General features: G+C 40.4%; 1 protein-coding gene across 2 annotated transcripts in view; it reads right to left on the reverse strand.

The window, feature by feature from the left end:
• LTBP1 (latent transforming growth factor beta binding protein 1) overlaps window positions 1-22,445 on the reverse strand; it is a 206,029-nt gene that overhangs the window by 170,956 nt on the left and 12,628 nt on the right. For both annotated transcript variants that reach the window (XM_070932503.1, XM_070932502.1), the window contains exon 3: window positions 6,648-6,933. In XM_070932503.1, the coding sequence (XP_070788604.1) occupies window positions 6,648-6,933 (286 nt within the window). The remainder of the gene's footprint in view (window positions 1-6,647; window positions 6,934-22,445) is intronic.

Below are 22,445 nucleotides of genomic sequence, written 5' to 3' on the forward strand. Positions count from 1 at the left end.
TTTAGAATTTACACTCCTCCCAATTCCAGCCACTTCAATGTATCACTATGGTTACAGCTGCTGAGAAGAACTTGCATAAGTACCAACAGCATACTGCCTTTCACCATCACAGGTAAAAATAGGTTTTTAAATGTAACGAAGGAAGGGTAGCTTGGTGGTTTTGAAGCTATTCTTTGACAATAATCACTTAGGGCTTTGGCTCATTCCTTGCCTTTTTCTTGCTTTCCAAGATCTACATTGGTAAAGATGACAGCATTAGTTGGCTTCAAAAGAGTTTGCAGGGATTCAAGAATGGAAAAAGTGTCGTGTGTAAATTCTCCAAAAAAAGAAAAGAAAGAAAGAAAGAAAGAAAAATCTCTGCAGCCTAGAGCCTAAGACCATGCTAAGTAGGGCATCAGAAGAAACTTTTCATCCAGAACAAACGAAATAATCAGCTGCTTAAAGGTCAAATGAAACTTTTCTCAGAAGCAGAAATATACAAGGATGACACCAATCGAACAAGCCATATTTGGGGCATACCACATACCTCCAGGACCCCACCTGTCAAAGATTAGAAGGCAAGCTTATGAGAAACCACTTTGCTAATGATCTCAGTCAGCTGCAGGACACGATCATTTAGTAGGAAAGAAGTCTTTGATATGTCACTTACAGCTCAAAATATTACTACAATTTCTTAGAAACCAATTGGGTACCCTGTAAAATATGCCAGAGTAACTCTCGGCTAATCAGGGATAAATAAGCTTCTTACGACTAAGGGGTCACATTAATATTTAGGGGGGGGCAGGGACACAAAGGGTTGCAGGTGAGAGCACTGAGAATGTTTATTATAGTTTTCATCTGTTCTCCAGCTCAAAATAGCACAAAAAATGTGCCATCCCTTTTCAGTATAGAAGCATTGTCCCTGATCATGTAGCTTGTTACCCTCCCAGATAAACCACAGAAAATGTGACAAGCTGAACTACCGTAATTCTACCTTACTGTAAGGCTATATTGACAGAATCTTGCAAGTCTGAAGGCACAAACTTCCCACTTCTACTTTTAACTTCTTGATTCATTAAGATGGATATTTCCTAAGTTTCTTTCTCTGGCCATTAAGTGACCATGGGCTCCTGCCTCTTTTGACTGATAGTTTTCTGGGCAGCATTTCCCCAGGGAAGGTTATTCATACATTCTATTATAGAACCTTGCAGACACAGAATTATTCTTTTTGGTCCATTCATTCTTCGGTCCAGCTTTGGGCATTTATGAATGACATGGAAGAAACCTTCTCAGATCAATTCATTGATTTACAATCAGATTTGCTCACAGAACTGTCCTACAGGAAGAACCAGAGAAGCGATATTGACAAGTGCCATCTTTCCTCGTAACTGTTATTTTTCCCTAGGAAAGAGTTTAAGCCAGTATTTCCTTCTTTTCATTTCCTTCAGCTAACCATTTTGTTTGTGGCAAGTGAAGTGTGATAAATTGGGAACTGGTTTCTCATAGGATACCTTCACAACTAGGGAAGACGTATATGACACAGCCCCATGACACAAATTAAACTGAACAGTATTTGGCAGATACTTATTCATTTGCAATGTACTGGCTATATTAGTAATATTTTTGTTAAATCCAGTCTAGAAACAATAATTTATGCATTTATTCATATTTATTTTACCCTCTGGAAATAGAAAAAGCCTATCTACTCAAAATTCCAAATCAGCAAAAAAGAGGTCAATCAAATTCTTTCTGCCAAGAAATGACATTTTGCAGAGAACTCAAATAAACCTCTTGAAATTCTGGCTATCTGTAGTTTGAAAATAAATACAAAGAAAAGTGAAGTTTGCCACCTACTGCCCAAGAGCATAACAGTAAAAACACTGTATTAGCTTTATATTTTCAAAAGTCTAGATATGATTTATCCTTTCATTGAATATTATATATTTTCAATTACTAGACACAATATACTTTCCATTTTTTTCTTTTCTCTTTACAAATACATTAAGATAATATTATTTCAATTCACCGGGCCAAAAGAAACACTATTAAAAAGAGTATCATATGAACACTGCATAATACATGTGATAGGATTACAATAAAGTTTATTATAGCATACAGCCTAGCAAGGAATCCTTTTGAAAAGAGGCCAACAATGTCATGTGTTCAAAAAAAATTGTCTGCCATCAAATTGGAAACAACAGAATAATAAAACAATAGTTCAGTTTCACATAAAATTGAATACGACTGTTTTTGCATTTTCAATTAAAGGGATCAAAGAGGTTATGCTAAGCAGAGAGCTCTATAGGCAAGCATACAACAATCTTATGTCTAGAAGCTTATATGTCTCAGTGGACAAAAGAGTGTTTAGTGGTGTTTCAAAGTTCTTTCTTGCAAATGTCTACAATTCAAGATAAAAGACAGGGTTCTCTGAGGCTTTCTTTAAAAATAGCAATTTTGATTTCTGAACATTTGAAAAGGGGCTCAGTTTTCACAAGGTATTATTGAAAGCTGGGAAGAAACCCTTATTCTATTTTAGCCATGCAGATTAAAGGTAATCTGAACTTCAATACTCTGAATTTATTTGAATGAGAACTCTTCAAGCAGTGCTGACTGAATCCCTTTTTGCATTCTTTCCACATTTTGAATCTCAAATTCCTTGTGTCCCGCTTATGAATACACACACTAACTTCTGATCAGTTTAAGTAGTGTTCACAAGATCAGTAAGTGATCAAGTAAAATTATCAGATATACTCAGCTAAAGTACAGAATGAGTCAGTTAAATCACATAAACGGGGTTTCAACTCAGCCTTGCATAGGTTGGCAATTTAGGTTTCCACAATCAATTCGAACCGATTCTCATCCGTCCATCCTGCTAGGCCACAGTATCGGACCCAGAGATTCGACCAATGGGGAATGGTACACGCGGGGGAAAAAGAAAAAACAGTTTTCACTTAATTTTGTTCTTTCTCAACCGTCCTTTAGGAGACTGAGGGACTTTACAATAGACGGCACAGGATGGGGAAATAGCTTAGGACAGTGATGTCAAATCTTTTAGACCGAGTGCCCAAACTGCGTGCACACGCATGCCCAAAGGTGTACGTGCACGAATGCAGACATGCGCGCATGTGCAGACATGCATGCGCACATAAGCAGCAGAGATCCGATGACCAGCTGGCCGGAGGGAGGCGGGCATCCCAACACCGGCAGCACAGCAAAAGATAAGATCTTTTAATTTAGTGAGCTTCTGTTTCGTCGTTTGCAGGGAAACAGAAGCTCACAAAAGAAACGCCATGGGGATCTGACCTGGGGTAATGGTACGTGTGCCAGCAGAGAGGGCTCTGTGTGCCACCTCTGGCACGTGTGCCATAGGTTTGCCATCACAGGCTTAGGAGAATATAAAATAAGGACATTGCCCCAAATCACATCCTGTTCCATAAACATGAGCTCTCTCATTTGTGGAAACACTACTTAAATCCAGTTACATTATCTAAATGAGTTTTTCTCAATCTTGGGAATTGTAAGATGTGTGGACTTCAACTCCCAGAATTCTCCATTCAGTTACCAAGCTACTCTAAAGGTATGTAGGCTATAGGATGTCATTAGGAAACCATTCAGATATGAAATGATTGAAAGGGCAGGCATGTAGAACTGTAACTCACATCAATTCCTGGAGCCTGGATAGCTCAACAGACAGAGCTCTGTAATTTAACATCAGCTGTCTGCAATTAAAGTAAGATCGAATCTTGCCAGGCTCAAGGTTGACTCAGCCTTCCATCCTTTCTAAGGTAGGTGAAATGAGGACCCAGTTTGTGGGGGCAATAAGCTGACTTTGTATAAATATACAAAAGTATGAAGGCTATTGCTTAACGCACTGTAAGCCGCCCTGAGTCTTCGGAGAAGGGCGGCATATAAATCAAATTAAAAAAAAAAATTCCATACTGTATAGCAGCCGGGGATAATAGAAAATTAGAATCCAACATCTGAATGCCACATGTTGCCTATTCATAATCTAACTGAAGTTTCACAATAGACATAAAACATTTAACTATAAATGCAAACCTATTTACATATTTTCAACTTTTAAATTTGTATATACAATAATAGGGACTGTAATAACTAAACAATCTACACAGAAGAAACACTATGATTTATATATAAAGCATTACTTTGTATATACAAACTTTTACCATTTTTTTAAAGCAATTTCCTCCAATTATGCTGTTGTACATGCTGATAACAGCATGTACAAAGAGATATTTTTAACATAGGAAGATGAAACTGAACAAGCACATAAATTAATTGTCCTAGAGACAGTATTAATTCTGACTTTAAAACTTGGTAAGATTACTTTTGACAATGACCAATCAATCATGTCCTTTCATTGCTGTACTTTCCCCCCCAAATATTGTTATTCTTGCTTTTAGAAATCTACTGCAGGTCCCTTCCCTTAAATTTTGCCATCAAGGCAAATTCTGGTCCCAATTATGATCGTAAGTAGATGACTGTCTGTAGCAGAGATGGGTTGCTGCCAGTTCAGACCGCTTAGCCCAAACTGGTTGTTGCGATTCTGCGCGGTTCAGAGAACCATCAAATCGGACCACCGGCTGGCCCCGCCCCCACCCATTTTTTGGGCTGGTTTTTTGGGGCCGTTTTTCTGGCCAAAATCGGCCTGAAAAACGGTCAAAATCGGCCCGAAAATCAGCCTGAAAACAGCCCAAAATACAGCCTGAAAAATGGCCTGAAAACGGCCCAAAAATGCTGACTGTGAAAGGAAGAGCAGCCCGCTGAGCCAATCCAGGCATGTCCTGGATCCTCTTGTCCCAGAAGCAGCAATCTCGTACTCTTTCCCTCTCTGCTATTAGCCCCCTTCTTCACACGGGATCGCCCAGCAATGGAGACAGAGAGGGAGAAGGGAGCGGCATTTCTGTGTGCTCCTGTTTCTGTGTGGCACTCTCCCCTCAATGCTAGTGACTACCATTGCCCCCTTCTCCCTCTCCGTCTCTGCTGCTGGGTGATCCTGTGTGAAGAAGAGAGCTAGCAGAGGGGAGAGTGCGAGGTTGCTAATTCTGGGATGAGGGGACCTGGGAAGCATCTGAGTCCAGTTTACCCAGCAGCTTCTCTTCCTCTCGCAACCAGCTTTCCCAGTCTAGCTTGACGCAGTCTCCCTCTCTCTCTCTCTCTCTCTCTCTCTCTCTCACACACACACACACACACACACACACATACGCACGCACACACACACACACACAAACAGGTTGGATCTTTTTTTCCTTCTGCCACCCCCCCCCCCACCAGAGACTCCTGGATTCCTTCCCCAACCCTGCCCATCCCATACAGGTACCACCCATACAAGTGAAGTAGAGTCACATGACCCCCACCATTTAATTGAAAAACCGTGGTAACACATTTGGCATATTACATCATCTGGAGTAAAGATAAAATGATAAAAGACCATATTAAGAATTCTTTTAAATTGCAATGTGGTGTGATGTAGACTCCAGAAGCAAAAATTTAAAAACAACTTAAGTGTTGGTGAGTTCAAAAGAAGTCAGAAACTCTGTTCACCTTCAAGTACAAACCTGCATTTAAAAAGTGGGTCTCTAGTATGGCCAGTTGTCAGTCCTTATTTTCTGTTCCAGTCTTTCCTGAAGGAGTTGTAGATGACAATAATTTTCTTAAAGGCCTTAACCTCCTTTCCTTGTTCTGGTAATATCTATGGCAAAATCACTGGCAGAAGACATTTTAACTTTCTTCTGAAGCAATGTTGGTTGCTTTAAGATGACTGACGAAAAATACCTTAGTTATAAAAGGCTGATATAGCTCAGATTGCTTTTGGGGTGGAAGAGGTGTACATGTGCATCAGGGGTGGGTTCTTACCTTTACTACCAGATCGCAACAGGATCGCGAAGCTTCTGCGCATGCACAGATCACCGATGATGACATCCAGGGTGGTGAGCGGGGCCTCCCGCCAGTTTTACTACCGGTTCTTGCGAACCAATCCGAACCGGGGGCAACCCACCACTGATGTGCATCTATATCTAGGTCTAGGTCTATATAAACTATCTATAAATGAGGAATTCATTTACATATTTGTATACAAGCATGCTGAAGAATATGGGTGACTATTGATCTAGACAATATTTTCTTTTTGAGATTCCTCAGCAACATTTATATCAATGAATTTATAAGAATCCACTTTATTTTTATTATAGCAGACACTTCATTCAAGGTCCTACTCCTGATTTTCCAGCTCTCAAGGCAACCAAATTTGAATCCAACTATTAGTGCTATTATACAAAACTGTCCTGCGCTCTCTCAGTGCCATGGCTACTGTCACTGATGGTCCACAAAATGCCACCAGACCAAATTCCTTGATACCATTCAACAAGTTTTCAAAGGCACTTATCCCACCAACATTACCTTTCATTGATGTAATATAGAAAAAGAATCAGACCTTTTCTTTTTTAAAAAATGTCACGACCTTTAATTATAGAAAAATGTTGGCCTTATGAAAATGCTCAAAAGTGTAGAGAAAGTTCTCTATGTAACAGTCTATGAAGGAAGTTGAGGACACCCATAAATTTGCCTTATAAGCTACTGTCCCATGTAGCTTATAAGGTACATAATTTAAAACATGTTCACACGCATACAGTAATGAAAAGGCTTACTGTGGCTGTGCCTGCTGAGATAACCCAGGAGGTTTCTGCTTGAGTGTGAATGTCATCTGAGCCATGGGATTCGATTTCTGCTGGACCTGCACCTTCTTTGAAAACATCTGTTGAACTGACCGCTGAGGGATAGGCCAGGGTGGAGCAGCCGGACTTGATCCTCCAGGTGAAACAGTTTCTTGCTTGGTGGCATCTTCACAGACACTTCCTTTTGTACCTGGCTTACAGACACACAACTGGGGTCGTAGACACATCCCTCCATTCTGGCATGGTGGTGAACAGTTAGCTAAGGGGGGGGGGGGAAAGAGACAAGTGAATAGAAAGATTAAAATATGTTTGTCTTACAAAATCTTCAAGCAAAATCAACTTTTTGGGATTAAATTCTATACAGCGCAAACAGATCCCATATATGAAGTCATTGAAGTCCTTGCTGAGTAGCAGACACAAATATTATATTTAAAGGTAAGGTTCCCCTCGCACATATGTGCTAGTCGTTCCCGATTCTAGCGGGCGGTGCTCATCTCTGTTTCAAAGCCGAAAAGCCAGAGTGATGACATCTCCGTGGTCATGTGGCCAGCATGACTAAATGCCAAAGGTGCAGGGAACGAAATAGGTGGTCCCTATTTTTCTACTTGCATTTTTTACGTGCTTTCAAACTGCTAGATTGGCAGAAGATGGGACAAGTAACGGGAGTTCACCCCATTACACGGCACTAGGGATTCGAACTGTTGAACTGCCGATCAACAAGCTCAGTGTTTTAGCCACTGAGCCTGTCAGGGTGGCAATTAATTCCATTCTGCTTTTGGGTAATTGCACCTTGATTAGAGAATGGATCGTGACTATTTCCTTGAAGTATACTTTAAGAAAATAAACCCGAAGATATATTTTCTAAGAAAAACTCATTTATTTGTTATAAAGAAAATAAAACATCTTACTAGCTAATTAATTACATCTTGGCAAAGCTTTCCCGGCCACCTCTCCTGGCCGGAGAACAAAAAAAAAATAGAAGCAAGTGAAGGAATGTGGACATGCGCAGTTAGCTTACTGATAAGAACTTGGCGAGCTACGGTAAGTCTTAGAGTTCAAAAATAAGAGCTCATCTGGTAAATACAAAAACGCAGTGACAGAGCCATCACGTCCCTTAATATTATACTTACAGTTGTACAAAATAGGCAGAATTTACAACTCCAGATTCTCAACTGGAGTTATCTGAAGAGTTAAATCTGGTGGAAACTATTATTATGACTATCAAATTAAGATTGATAGACTTAATTTGAATTCTTCACTCTGAATTTCTTCAGGGTGAAAATAAAAACCAGATTTCCCCAACCTGCTGCTACCTGGTTACAGCCATGGGAGTTAAAGAAATTGAGCTTTATAGCTGAAGGGCACTAACTGGAGAAAGGCTGATGTAGGTTGTTTGTTACCAGCAAATCTACAAATCTGTCTTCATCAGCTACTTGGTTTATATACCATGACACAAATACTCAACCTTTATGGCACATTTTTTTTATAAAAGCCAGCCTCACTTTTGTCAAATCAATCAAATCAGTAGGTGTACAGTTTTTTGTGGTGGGGAGGGAGAGGGAAACATATGGAACGTTCAGAACACGCTGCAAGCAAAATATATCCAATTCACAAACTGATAGCTGTGAGATCTAGCCAGTTATAAAACTCTGGTTTACCCAAACACATGCAAATTCCTATATTTTGCCTCGTCCCTTCAAGATGATCACTACCAATCAATTAGGGAGAATTTCTGGCAACAGGGTCACTGAATAGAGAAGTAATCTTCATTACAGGATTTCAAATGAAAGTTGGGAGTCATTCATCAGGGAGATTTAGTAGGATTTGGTAGCTTCCAACACATGCATTCTACGATCCCTGCTTTTTTAATATCTTTTTCTAGGCAGGTAGACCAACTCATGCAATGCACTGGACGGCAGCTACCCACTTTCATTTTCTAAAAAGTGTATGTGATCCATTTGAGGCATGCCAGCACCTACTTCCTTTTTGACTAAAATATCCAGACTTTGAAGGTACCAAGCAAGATTTCTGTGGTGGTACGTAATGTATTTTCTCCCAAAAGCTGATGCTTCTGACAACTATAGAAGAGAAAGGCTTGTAAACTCAAAGGAAGCTACAAATTTCTCTCTGATTGTTTTCAGATATATGGAAGTGTTTTCATAGATCACCACAGTGGCCTGTTTGCCTTAAGCGTAGAGGAATATAACAACTTGGGCAAGTTTCAAGACTATGAGAAGTCAAGACAAATCAACCACAAAATGTAAATCTGTAGGAACTTACTAGACATGAATTATGGTCTTCTAGTAATCAATAATGCCAACCATATGAGGATAAATAAACTAAAAAAAGAAAGTAGTCAATAACTTTAGCCTACTTCAATTAACAGCAATGCTAACTATACAGATTTTATATACAACAGATGTACATTTTTTAAAAAAGCCAACAATGCAACACTGCTGTGCAAGAAACACATTTTGAGAAAGAAAACTTATTTGTTAATTATTTTAAAAGATACCACTTGAGAGTTGCACTTTATTTCTCTTTGGGTAAATTTTTTGCTGAGTACTATGGAAAAGGGCTGACACAGAAGTGCTTCATATGTTTTACATACTTGTTTTGTCCTCAAACAAAAAGAATACACCCTCTGATACATATCAATTGCATTTCTCACTTTCAAATCTGCTCCATACTGTAAAAGTGAATTTGGCAAGCTATTTCTAACTGGATTAAGAACTCATTGTTATTTCCAATTATCCAATTGCTTTCAGTTCTCCAATGAATGCAAAACAGAACCACCATGTTCTTCTGGGCTCAGGGGACCTTTAATTGCATATAATACACAACAAGGAACTGATACTTAACCATAATGATTAGTTTAGGTGAGAATGATTGAGTAGTTGAGACAGATTTCCTACAGGCTTCGTAAAAGCTTCTGCTGGTTAAGCACACAAGAACACTGGCAAAGCAACTGGTCATGCATGATTTCAAGCCACCATCAGATTTCTTAGCACAGCATAACTTACTTCTGCTTAGTCTACAAACATAAACTGGCATTGGTCAACTGAACGCAATGAGCAGATCCAGCTCTTCCATTAGAGCAGATAATTGTCAATAGCATACCTCGGCTATTACCTGTAGCCAGATTATTATTATTAGTTAGCTAAAAAAACTTTGGAATCTCACCCTTTTGTATATATCAGGCCTCTAAAACACTGGCACTTCTATCTTCTGGCTTTAAAATACAGAACAAGACACAGCATGTTTAATTCACCTATTAGGAAAACACCCTTGAGTCAAATAGTTTTTATGCAATTGCTGGCAATAGTGAGAAAAGGCTGTTTTGTGTCACCAGAACCATTTCTAGCTGCCTTTCTACTGAAGCCACAATAACAAACAATACCGAATTGTTCAAAGACAAAATATCAGGCTTTACTTCTAATTCAAAGTAAAAATTTAACCTTTAAATAACATTTTATTTTTTATTGTTTTAAATATCCAGCACAATGTGATGTTATACTCAGTGAATGAAGTTCAGTGGGATTGGGCTCTATATCTACCGTGCCCTAAGAACGAAATCCTCCTGAATTTTGCAGGCATTACATGCAAGGAATTAAGCATAGAATCCTACCGCTATTACGGAAGTGAGACTTTGTATGAAGGCTGGGAAAATAATGTAAGGGAGAGTAGACCTAAACAATCAAGAAGCAGAAGGCAAGTCCATTGGCAGTTTATGTCATAAACAGCAACTCAATCCAGGTGGAATTCATAGAGACTCTGCTTTATGAAACTCACTATAGATGAGAGTAGGAAATCCTGAAGTTTCCAGGATTCTGTATTTACCTTAGTATATACTCAGCAAGCTGCCTGGGAGATGAAGTTCACATATCTTAAAGTTGCCAAGTATGAAAAACACAGTTCTACATTAAATATTCCTGACTAAAATACATCATGTTCTTATTTCATTGGCCTTGCCCAAATACATGGGGCTTGAAACCTGCCATCAAATCCCACAATTTTCTTTAAACCCAAAATATTTTAATATCAAATTAAAATGCAGTATGCTGTTTGTCACTTACATGTTCCAAAAAGACCCTATGAAACTTCACACAGGCCCCAGATAGAATACAAGTAAGTAACATTTGCAGAATTAGGGGAAAACACAACCAATTAATCTTTATTAACCTTTTTAACTCTTAACCTTTCGTTAAGCTTTCCTCTGTTGTTCTGAATAATTTTGCCTCCCTAGATTCCCACCCTACCTGACCTCATTTTTATGTTAATTTTCTAAATTAAAACATAAAAAGCTGAGATGCTGCAAGGCATTATCTTATTTTATAAAAAATCCCAGCATGCTCCCATTAAGAGAGCCCATAGCTTTCTTAGAATGGTTTTGCCTCCTCAGAAAGAAAACTAAATAAGCTGGGAGATGCAGATAACATCTTACTTGCCTAGAGGAAATGAAAAGAATAACATCAACAGTTTGACTTCAGGTAAAGGGGTATTTTGTAACTAATTGTGGTCTTGTGAGAGCATGTTGTAGAACTCCTGCAACATGCTTTCAAAATTCCAAGTGTGTCCAAACTGTTTCCTATCCTCAAAGTACAGCATTTGGAGGAAATTATTTATGCTAGCAAAATACATCATTAGGGTATTCTAGGATGCTCAGTTCTCTCTGAAAAATTTCCAGCATTGTACTCCATGGTCATTGATGATCAGTCCGCAAGTTAAATTATCTGACGAATGACCAGTATGGGGATTGTCTCGGTTTTATTATAGAATAGAATAAAATTCTTTATTGGACACACAAGGAATTTGTCTCTGGTGTATATGCTCTCAGTGTACATACTAGCAACAAGTGATAAATCATGATCGTAATTTTCATAAAATACATTTATTATAAATCATAAGATACAACACAGTGATAGTCATAGGATACTGAATAAGCAATTAACATAAATCATAATAGGATACTAAATAAAAACAATCAACATAAATCATAAGATACAAACAACAAAGTTATAGTCATAAGAAGCTAAGGAAATACAGTAGGTAATAGGAAAGATGAGAAGGATAGCAATAGCAATTGCACTTAGACTTTACAGTGTTTTACAGCCCTCTCTAAGCAGTTTACAGAGTCAGCATATTGCCCCCAGCAATCTGGCTCCTCATTTTACCAACCTCAGAAGGATGGAAGGCTGAGTCAACTTTGAGCCTGTGAGACTCGAACTGCCAAACTGCAGGCAGTTGGCAGTCAGCAGAAGTAGCCTGCAGTACTGCATTCTAATCACTTTGCCAGCACAGTAATACAGCCTACTAGGTAGTTTGACATTCTAGGGCCGTGATGGCGAACCTGTGGCATGCAGAACCCGCTCTGTGGGCACGCACTCCATTGCGCCAGCCCAGCTCCAATCGTGTTTCTCCATCGCATTTCACTCAATCAATTCCAACTTCCTGCGAAAGAAAAAGATCTCGCAAAGTTGGAATTGAGTGAACTTTTTCAGTCGCACGCTTCACAATGGGGGAGACGGGGTCCCGTCTTCCTCCTGAAGCCCATTATGATGCAGAGCCACAATGCGACCCCTGTGGCTCTTTCACCCCTCTGCTGCGGCTCCCTATAACTCTGTCACAGGAGAGGGATAAAAGAGCTGTCACGGCGGGTGGCGATGGGTGGAACCTTAGTGTGGGAGTGAAGAGCCCCTACAATTTTTTTTTTTTTAAATTTGATTTATATGCCTCAGGGCGGCTTACAATGCGTTAAGCAATAGCCTTCATTCTTTTGTATATTTTATACAAAGTCAGCTTATTGCCCCCACAAACTGGGTCCTCATTTCACCTACCTTAGAAAGGATGGAAGGCTGAGTCAACCTTGAGCCTTGGAGAGATTCGAACCAGCAGAAATTGCAGGCAGCTGTGTTAATGACAGGGTGCACTAAACCACTGTACTATCAAGGCTCTTTGCATGGCAATAGCATTCCACGTTCATCGCAGTACATGTGCTGTTGCCGCCAGCAAAGAGGGCTGGGAGACAACAGCGGGGGAAGATCTTACGGGGTGGGGGGGGCCATCCCCCAACCCTGGCTTTCCTCCTTCCTCGACAGTAGGGCCAAGAGAAAGAAGGGGGCGGCATGGGGAAGCCGAGTGCTGAGCACAAAAGCCCAGCGGAGGGGTGGCTGGCCCAACAGAAGTGCCCCCATTGGCAAATTGGACAGTGGCGAGGCCTGGCCCAGCTCTCACAGTGGGACACTGTTTGGTACCTCCAGATGCGAGCTACCGCATTTGAAATGCGCCGCGCCTTTGAAGAAACTGGGCAGCAATAGTTGGGGCTTGGGGGGGCAGGAGAGGCATCAGGGCTGCACCCCCTCTCCTCAGCAAGCCGGGTCTGGAGGAGCATGGAGAGTTGTGGGCTGAGCGCCATAAGTTCAGAAGCAGGGGTGAAATGCTCCCGGTTTGGACTGGATCGCCCGATCCGGTAGCGATGGCGCGGGTGGTTCGGAGAACCGGTAGCAAAAATCCCTGCACGCCCCCCCCCATGTCCAGCTGAGCCACATGATCATCAGAGGCTTTTTTTTTTTTTACTTTTAAAAGCATTTTTTCTACAACCTCTTCTGACAAAAAAATGCTTTTTGAAAAATACCTCTCTGCCAATCAGGCAACTCAGCTGGAATTGTCAGAGAGGTATTTTTTAAAAAGCCTCTCTGACGACCCCAGCTGAGTTGCCTGATCGGCAAAGGCTTTTCAAAGCATTAGAAAAAATGCTTTGAAAAGTTAAAAAAAAAAAGTTGGCCAAGCCCACCCAGTCACATTACCCCCCCCAAGCCACGCCCACAGAACCATTAGTAACAAATTTTACATTTCACCCCTGGTCAGAAGGCGCATTCCCACGTCACCCCAACATGTGTTTCCAGCATGCACTCACCTGTTCTGAAGTGGGATTGAGTGGGGGGTAGGGGGAAGGGAGCAGGGAGAAGGGGAGGGGGCTTCTAGGAGGAGAAGCCCGGCTGGCTTTCCTTTTGGCAAGGGGCAGGGGGAAGACCCAATAAAAATCCAATTTCCCCCAATAAATGGGGAAAATAAAGGTCCAGCAGTCCAGAGTCCGAAAAGGGTGGGTGGGGTCTGTTTGTTGGAGGATCAATCAGTTGAAATCTGTGTGAAATCTGTGTGGGAGGCTATTCAGAGAGGGATCTGCCCGGGTCTCTCCCTTAGATTCCCCCCTTCTGGCTTTCTTCCCTAGCCTCGTTTTAAAGTAAGGGGGAAGCAAGGTGAGACAATACTAGCTAAAACGCTGCGAGTGGGGAGTTAGCATTAGGGTTTATTAAAGATGGGGGTGGGGAAAATATGCCATTTCTTTCCCTAGGACCCAGGGAAACCAGAATAAAAATAATAGGTGTGTGTGTGTGTGTGTGTGTGTGTGTGTGTGAGAGAGAGAGAGAGAGAGAGAGAGAGAGAGAGAGAGAGAGAGAGAGAGAGAGAGAGAGAGAGAGAGAGAATAACAGCCCGGGATAGCTTCAGCCACAAACCACAGCTGCTGTTATTTTTTCTGTGAGCTTCTAAGCTACACAGAATTCTTTAATAAATACTAACAATAACGAACCATAATATACAGGATTAAAGGAAGGAAGGTGAAATCGAGGAGGGAGGGAGGGAGGGAGGGAGGGAGGGAGGGAGGGAGGAAGGAAGGAAGGAAGGAAGGAAGGAAGGAAGGAAGGAAGGAAGGAAGGAAGGAAGGAAGGGTGGGTGAAATCAGAGAAGGAAGGAAGGAAGGAAGGAAGGAAGGAAGGAAGGAAGGAAGGAAGGAAGGAAGGAAAGGAAGGAAGGAGGATGTGATGGCCCTCCAGAGGCTACTGCACTACATTCCCATCATTCCTGAGTTGTGCTGTTAAAGAAATCCAGTGCCACCAGGGAGAAGTGAAATTCCTCACAAAACCTCATTATTCAGGTTAAATTGCCATGTTGGGACATTGTGATAAATAAGTGGGTTTTGGGTTGCAGTTTGGGCCCTCGGTCCCTAAAAGGCTCACCATCACTGTTCTAGGGCAAAGGACAGTGTTGTGGGAGTTAGTTGTTTAGCAGAGGGATGGTATGGGGGAAAAACTGTTCTTGTATCTAGTTGTTTTGCCATGAAATGCCCTGTAGTGTCGTCTTGAGAGAAGTGTTGAAACAGTTTATGACCAGGATGTGTGGGGTCTGTTGATATTTTCACAAATGCTATAATTTTTGTTGTTTTGTTTTTTAATTATTACAGTAGTTGGGATATTCAAGATGCACTGGTGGAATGAATTGGATGGACCACTGTTACATCAGATCTTCTTTCTCCTTATGGTATGGCTTCTCTCTCTTCAATGAAACAACTTTACATTAGAAATGTGAAAAAAAAGAAGGAAATACGTAATTGTAAAGAAACAAATGAATGAACTTTACATGAGACCCAGGGCTGATACAAGCAGTTTTCTTCTCAGTGCTGCTTAACAGTTATCTGCTTATTCTGATTTGGGCTCAGTGGCCTTAGTGAGTTGGGGAAATGGTTCTGTTTTATTTCTACCCAAACAGAAGACACTGGCTAATCTCTTCCATACTGCTGTCAAGAAAATGACATATCCAGGTGGTTATCAGAAGTAAGGTTTGATAAGAGGAATTGACTAGTTTATGTGGATTTTACCCTTGCTCAAGCTAAGCATGCACATTCTACTAAATTAGTTGCAACACTCTCACCTCCAACCCTAACTCCCAAATTAGGGTTGACAGAAACGTATCAGGGGAACCTATTTTGTATAATGCCTGCTGATGCATTTCTTGTGATTACAAATTACTATTTCTAGTAATTAAGATTATCTAAAGTGAATGTTCTTTCATGCTAAGACAAGGAAGGATGCAATGCCAATAAGTATTCATTAGAAATCAAGGTATACAAATTTCTAAGCAACTTTCAGACAGGAAGGCAAGTTATCTAATGAAACAAAGCAGCCGTCAGTGAATAGAACTTTCCACATTTAGAAAACTGAACTCGGATAAAGGTGATCCATTTGCATTAATCTTACATTCTTTCATTTAACTAGACCAGGAGTCTGCAACCTTAAACACTCAAAGAGCCATTTGGACCCATTTCCCACAGAAAAGAAAACACCGGGAGCCACAAAACCTGGGTAGGCGTGGTCAACTCAACATCACTCACTTCCACCAGTCACATGACACCCCCCCTAGCCACACCTACCCAGAAGGTCATTAGGGCAGAGAACCAGTTGTTAAAAAACACTGGGAAGCACAAACCCCTTTTGACATCTCTCTCCCTCCCTCTCCCTTCTCTCTCTGTATCTCTCTCTCTCTCTCTCTCCCTGTCTCTATTTGCCCCGGCCGCTTATCAATCCCCCGTCCTTGCCCTTATCTTCTCAGGCCAGGCGAGGAGTGGAGGGTGAGGAGGGGGGGCAGCCAGTGGTGGGATCACCTGACAGGGAGCCACAGCAGAGGGCCCAAAGAGCCGCATGCGGCTCTGGAACCGCAGGTTGCTGACACCCGAACTAGACAAATCTGTTCTTGAGTAAATCCTAAGAAATGGGTGGTCGTACTCCTTCACTTCTGAAAAAATTAATGGGAATTATCAAAAGATACTAAGGAGGCAAGAAAGGAAGCTACTTTGCCTGGCATCTTGTTTATCATTCATAGACTGCATACACATGCATGCAATAATTTCTTTCTCATTTCAATATTTTCCATGAGCAGGGACCACTAAACTAGGGGATTATTTTAAAAATTAGTATTTTATCTGAATTAGGATTCCATCTTTCTCTTCTCAAACAAGCCAGAAAGTGTAACTTTGATTTGCAAATTTCTTCTGTATAAGAAACGCTAGGGTTCCCAATTCAGAGGAGAAATTAAGGCTTTGTGAATGATAAAACAGCGCTCACCCTAAATTTAATTGACTATGTTTATTTATTTGATTTTTAAACCCCCCTCCCTTTATTTCACTTTATAAATAAGTCAAGGCAGCAAACATACTAATACTCCCCTTCCTCCTCCTATTTGCCCCAGAACAACAACACTGTCACTATGTAACTTGTGGCTCCTTAGGAATTGTGCAGTGCACCCTCGAAGATTAAAGCAGTTATGCATGGCCTCCTGAAGAACTGGAAATCACAGCTGTTGCTCTCAGTGGCATTCGGATGCCACAACCTGGGATGGTATATGGGTGATTCCAAAGAGTTATGCTAGCTTGAAAACCTCAGTGAACCTATCCTGTTATGCACATTACAAAACAGTTAATGTAGCCATTGGTATCTTATGGTCCCCAATACCCCCTTAGCAGTCAAAGTTCTCAGTTACAAAACAAGCAGAGAGCTTCCATGCCTCAGAATGAGATCTGAATCCTTTCATGCATGGGAAGGAATGCAATAACACAGAATTATGTTACATCTTAAAAACAATACTTTATACCTTAAAATAGCTTTGCTGGTTGAGGAACTCTGGGAGTTGAAGTCCACAAATCTTAAAGTTGCCAAGTGTGGAGACCCCTGCCTTAGAACTACATCTGACACAGATTTCAACTCAAACAGGAAACTATTTCTAGACTGTAACCAATGCATGGGTTAGTACAGCCCAAATTTGAGTTTATATATGCATAGAGTTTTACAAGTTATTTAAACCAGAATAGCTTCTTAGTAATATGAATCAAGTTTATTATAACGTATGACATTATTCAGCGATTTATATTATGTTAACATGATTCCTGATACCCATTTCTAGTTGACTTTGAATGTGATTAAATATATGCAATATGCTTAACTGGGTAAGATAATTTATATGAATTTTTAAATCCCTGGTTTATTCAGTTGAATTATAATCCTTTCATGGTTTTTCTTGTATGTATTTAAATGTTTTATTTAATGAGTTCAATCAAAAATAGTGTTCTATCTGTAGCCTAAATAAAACTAACCTCGTAAAAAAAAATTTAAAGTTTGAAGTAAATTAACTGGCCTAATAAATTAAATATTTGCTAGAGGTGTTTGAAAAATAAGATTATAGTTAATGCTGGTTAGGTAAAGATTCTGTGGAAGACATCAAGCTGAAAATGCTTTTTTTTTTCCCCCATAACTGTCCTGGGCACATTTGGAAGAACAGATATAGTACAAAGTTACTCATAAAGTGTTAGATTAGATAGCATGCCACGGCTTCACAGGATGACACACAGGCCCAGAGATTGTTCCATAAGTAAAAGTAAAGTCTATATTCCAATGTCATTAATGACCCACCCAAAGAATCTTTAATCTATATTTTTAATGGAGGAGGAAGAAGGTGAAAAGACCTACTTCATACAATACAATTATTATTTTAAATTTGTTATGGCTGACACTTCTGCAGACGTTGGATGGGTTACGATATCCAAGGAAACAGTAAAAACATAAAACAGCATAGACAGCCCAGACTAGAGCCCACCATAACAGTTGGCCTAATCAACACACTAACCACAGGCCCACCAGCAGAGCCAGATCTTCAAGGCTTTCTGCATCCCAACAAGAGAGGGCCCCACTTGAATCTTGGGAGTGGGGGGAAATTCTTTTTCAGAGGGGAGGGCCACAACAGAAAAGGTATGCTTCCTTGGTCCCATAAGATGACCACAGTTAATAGAGAGGCCTGGAGCACATGCACTCTGCCAGAACATACCAAGTGGACAGAAACCATAATCCGTGATCCGTCAAACAATCAGGCCCTATACCATAAAGGACTTTATGGTGACAACCAACACCTTGAACTGTACCTGGAAGCCAACTGGCAGTCAATGCTGCTTGTTTCGCAATGGAAATATCTAGACATAATGTAAAATGAATATTACTGCTCATGCCACTAAATTTTGAGCCAGTTGCTATAGCTTCCAGAGCTCTTCTTCAAGGTCAACCCTGTGTAGAGCACATTGCAATGATCCAGTCGGGAGGAGACCAGACAGTGAATAACTATCTGAACAGTCTATATGAAGGCGACAGCTAAGTTCTGAAAAATGGAAACCGAAATATACTTAATAGTAAGTTCAAATCAATGTATGGACTGATTTTCTAATTTCCAACCGTAATTTTGAAAGTTCCCCTGAGTACTCAGCATTCCATTCTCTACAACCTCCTGTTTGTTACCTACTGCACAGGACTCCCACTTTCCTCTGGTTTTTCTTTATCTTAAGTTTTCACCTCTTTCCATTTCTGCTTTCAAACCAGAATTTCTTTCACTCATCATCATAATAAATCTTTGCTTTTTGGTTTTTTCTGCCCCATTTCCTTCAGTTCATGTAACTAAGCCATCTTTGGCTGCACAATCTTTTCATTTATCTCTTCCCACTACGAACATTAAGGATTAGATAAATTAACGACTTCTGCACAAACACAGACTTACAGCTCTCACATGATAACAATTTGCTATCTGTCAATACAGTTTTCTGTATTTTGGCTCTATATTGGAGAGGGAGGAGCTCTTCTACAATTCTTGGCAGCACCAGAGGGTAAAATATGCAGGGCTATGTTTTTCTATAGAGACTATGACTTTATCATATTTGTGAAAGCACTGGGAATTCTAATAAAAGTGTGTGTCATTGCTGGAATTCTTGGTTGTCCCATTTAAAAACATCTGATGCATTCCTGTAGTGACATCTACAGTTGTGTAAACATGACCTCTAGAAATAAAGCAGAGGCCATGCCTTCTCCTTGCCAGTCTAAATCCTGCACTCCCAATCAAACCTTAAATTTTAGCTTTGAACAACACAGCCCATGAAGAGCACTGTATTCTTGGCTCTTTGTAATTTGTTAGTTAAATACAATTGCTATCTAAGCTGCTACAAATGTAGTATTCTGGAATGTTTCTGGTACCTAATAACTGAGTTTACTAGGCTGGATACTAAAAATGATCTCATGTTCCTATCATGCAACCGTTTTTTTCAGTTAATGTTTGCATTCCTCGCATCATTGTGTAAACCTATAACATTTGCAGTGAATTACATTATGGCAGAGCAGAATAACTTAGGACCCACCAATTATTGGGTCTTGCAAATCCAGACAGTTGATAAACAGAAAAAAAGATTGTTGGGTCTGGTGAATTATCCTATATCACTAGAAGCTACATTTGGCCAGATGGGTTATAATTTATGCACACTTGTATTTGCACTAAGTTTTTTCTAACAATGAATCAATAAAAGCATCTCTCTTCTGTCCATGAGAGGTAAGCCCTGTGAAGCAGCAGCTTGATTTTGTTTCTACTTTAAATATGTATGTATGTATGTATGTATGTATGTGTGTATTCAAACTATATGTTTTCAAAACCATACTACCATATTAGCCAGCTGTTGTATTTCAACTTGGTTTTCTCAGTTCAGTCTGGCCTCTCCATTTTCTCCATCCAGAAATATTTTAAAATGCCACCACTATTGCTGGAACTGAAATATGGGACATACCACAGCAGCAGTGGGAAACAAAACAAACACCTCTTCACAGTCTTGTTTTTTTTAAAAAAAGTCAAATGAGCATGTAAAGCACCAAAGTTCCACAATATCCATTCATCTGATTTATCAAGCTGACCAACTCCACGGTGTCTCTGGACAGCTTACATCCATAGAAACAATCCAAAAACAACAGCCGAAGAGAAACAACAATGCACATCCAGGAGAGCAATAAAACATCCAACCTAACATGCAGGGCCCCATTAAAGGCCCACCACCCACCTAGCTCAAAGCCTGGGAGAAAAGCCATTTTTTAAAAGATACTTGGTGTCGCACAAAATTAACAAAAGCTGTTGCAGAGTTTTGCATACTATGGTACAAAATCTGCCCAAGACCACTCTAATTATGATAGAAAATTATAGAGGGACAGGGTTACTCCACCATCCCCTTGCAGCACTGGAAAGCAAATCTATGGTGACAGAAGCAATCTATGAGAGCTTACCATGACAGTCACATTTCAGTGTCCACTGAAAGCAGTGTGCATTTTCCTATAATTAGAACTAAAATGCAGTGATACAAACAGATCAAAAATGCCTAAAATATCAGGAGAGGAAAGTGGAAATTAGCTCACTCACAAGCCTAAATTTTACACTTGCAAAGACATGGCATAAAATTGCCATGGTTGTAGTCAGCAACTACATTGTTTCTTCTCTTTCCCCAAACTACCAAAGAAAATAGAATCTCAGTCAATTTTGCATCAGCTATAGGAATATTATCAAAAACAGGGCTATTCTATCAGAATTAGTAACATCCAGGGGTGAAATTTACTTACCTTCCCTACCGGTTCGCCAATGTGCACGCACTGTCGTCTGTGCATGCACAAAGCCTTCTGCGCATGCGCAGAGGCTTAAAATGTCACAAAAAAGGAACGTCATCACACTCAGTGGGCGGAGCTTCCTGCAGCCGCCACAACCAATTCGCCCAAGCCGGATAGAACTGGTTGGATTTCACCCCTGGTAACATCCAGTTGACCACTAAATCGTAGCAAAGACCTGCAGGAAGCACTAACCCTTTGCTGCCACCTAGCAGCTGTCCAACTTTCTGCAATCCAAACCTGATAGCCCTACCAGAAATATATAAAGATAGTCCTCGATGTATGAACACAATTCGGACTGGAACTTCCATTGCTAAGCAAAATGGTTATTAAGTGAGTCATACCCCATTTTACCACCCAATTTTTTGTCATGATTGCTAAGCGAATCACTGGAGATGTCAAGTGAATCACACCATCGTTAAGCAAATATGGCTTCCCGCATTGACTTTTGCTTATTGAAAGCCAACTAGCAAGGTTACAAAAGGCAATCACGTGATCCCGGGAGGCTGCAACCATGGTGAATACATAACAATTGACAAAGCAACCAAATTTTAATCACGTGACCATGGCGATGTTGCATCAGATATATGTCATAGTTTTTCAGTACTGTTGTGACTTCAGTCAGTAAACAAATGTTGAGAACTACCTGCAAGTACTTACAGGAACTGCTAACCACAGTTCTTCACATTATCAGGACAGGCCCTTCTATATCATTAATTGTCACATAAAATTTACATGACAATGAACTGTTCTTCGTTACCATTAGACTGCCTATTACAGAGGTGGGTTTCAGCAGGTTCTGACCAGTTCTGGAGAACTGGTAGCGGAAATTTTGAGTAGTTCGGAGAACCAGTAGTAAAAATTCTGACTGGCCTCGCCCCCATCTATTCTCTGCCTCCCAAGTCCCAGCTGATCGGGAGGAAATGGGGATTTTGCAGCAACTATTTGCAGATCCCATCCTTGCGGTTTTAATTTGTAATTGGTTTTAACTGGGTTGTTTTAAATTGATGGCCAAAATTATTTAATGTCTTTTAAACTGCTTTTAAATTTTATATGTTGTGTTTTACCGTGGCTGTTCACCGCCCTGAGTCCTGTTGGAGAAGGGCGGTATACAAATTAAATAAATAAAAATAAATAAATAAAACCTTCTCCTGGAGTTGGGAGGGAATGGAGATTTTACAGTATCCTTCCCCTGCCACGCCTTCCAAGCCACACCCACGCCCACCAAGCCACACCCACAGAACCGGTAGTAAAAAAATTTGAAACCCACCACTGGCCTATTATGTTCTAAAATATATTGGGCTCTCTCTTGAATGGCATCAGTTTGGAAAAATATATACAGCTTCTTTCTGAATGGCATTTTGCCAAAAATCTAAGGAGATGTGCATTTTATTTTGGGTTTTTCTTCAGCATACTAATACTTAAGCTGATCGACTGCTATAATCCGATTTGGCTATCTCTTTTCTGGTTTGTTTGGTGTTTTTTTTTTTGG

The sequence above is a fragment of the Pituophis catenifer genome, unplaced genomic scaffold (genome assembly GCF_029215685.1).
Source record: "Pituophis catenifer annectens isolate HBS135680 unplaced genomic scaffold, rPitCat1.0.hap2 SCAF_1, whole genome shotgun sequence".
Lineage (NCBI taxonomy): Eukaryota > Metazoa > Chordata > Lepidosauria > Squamata > Colubridae > Pituophis > Pituophis catenifer.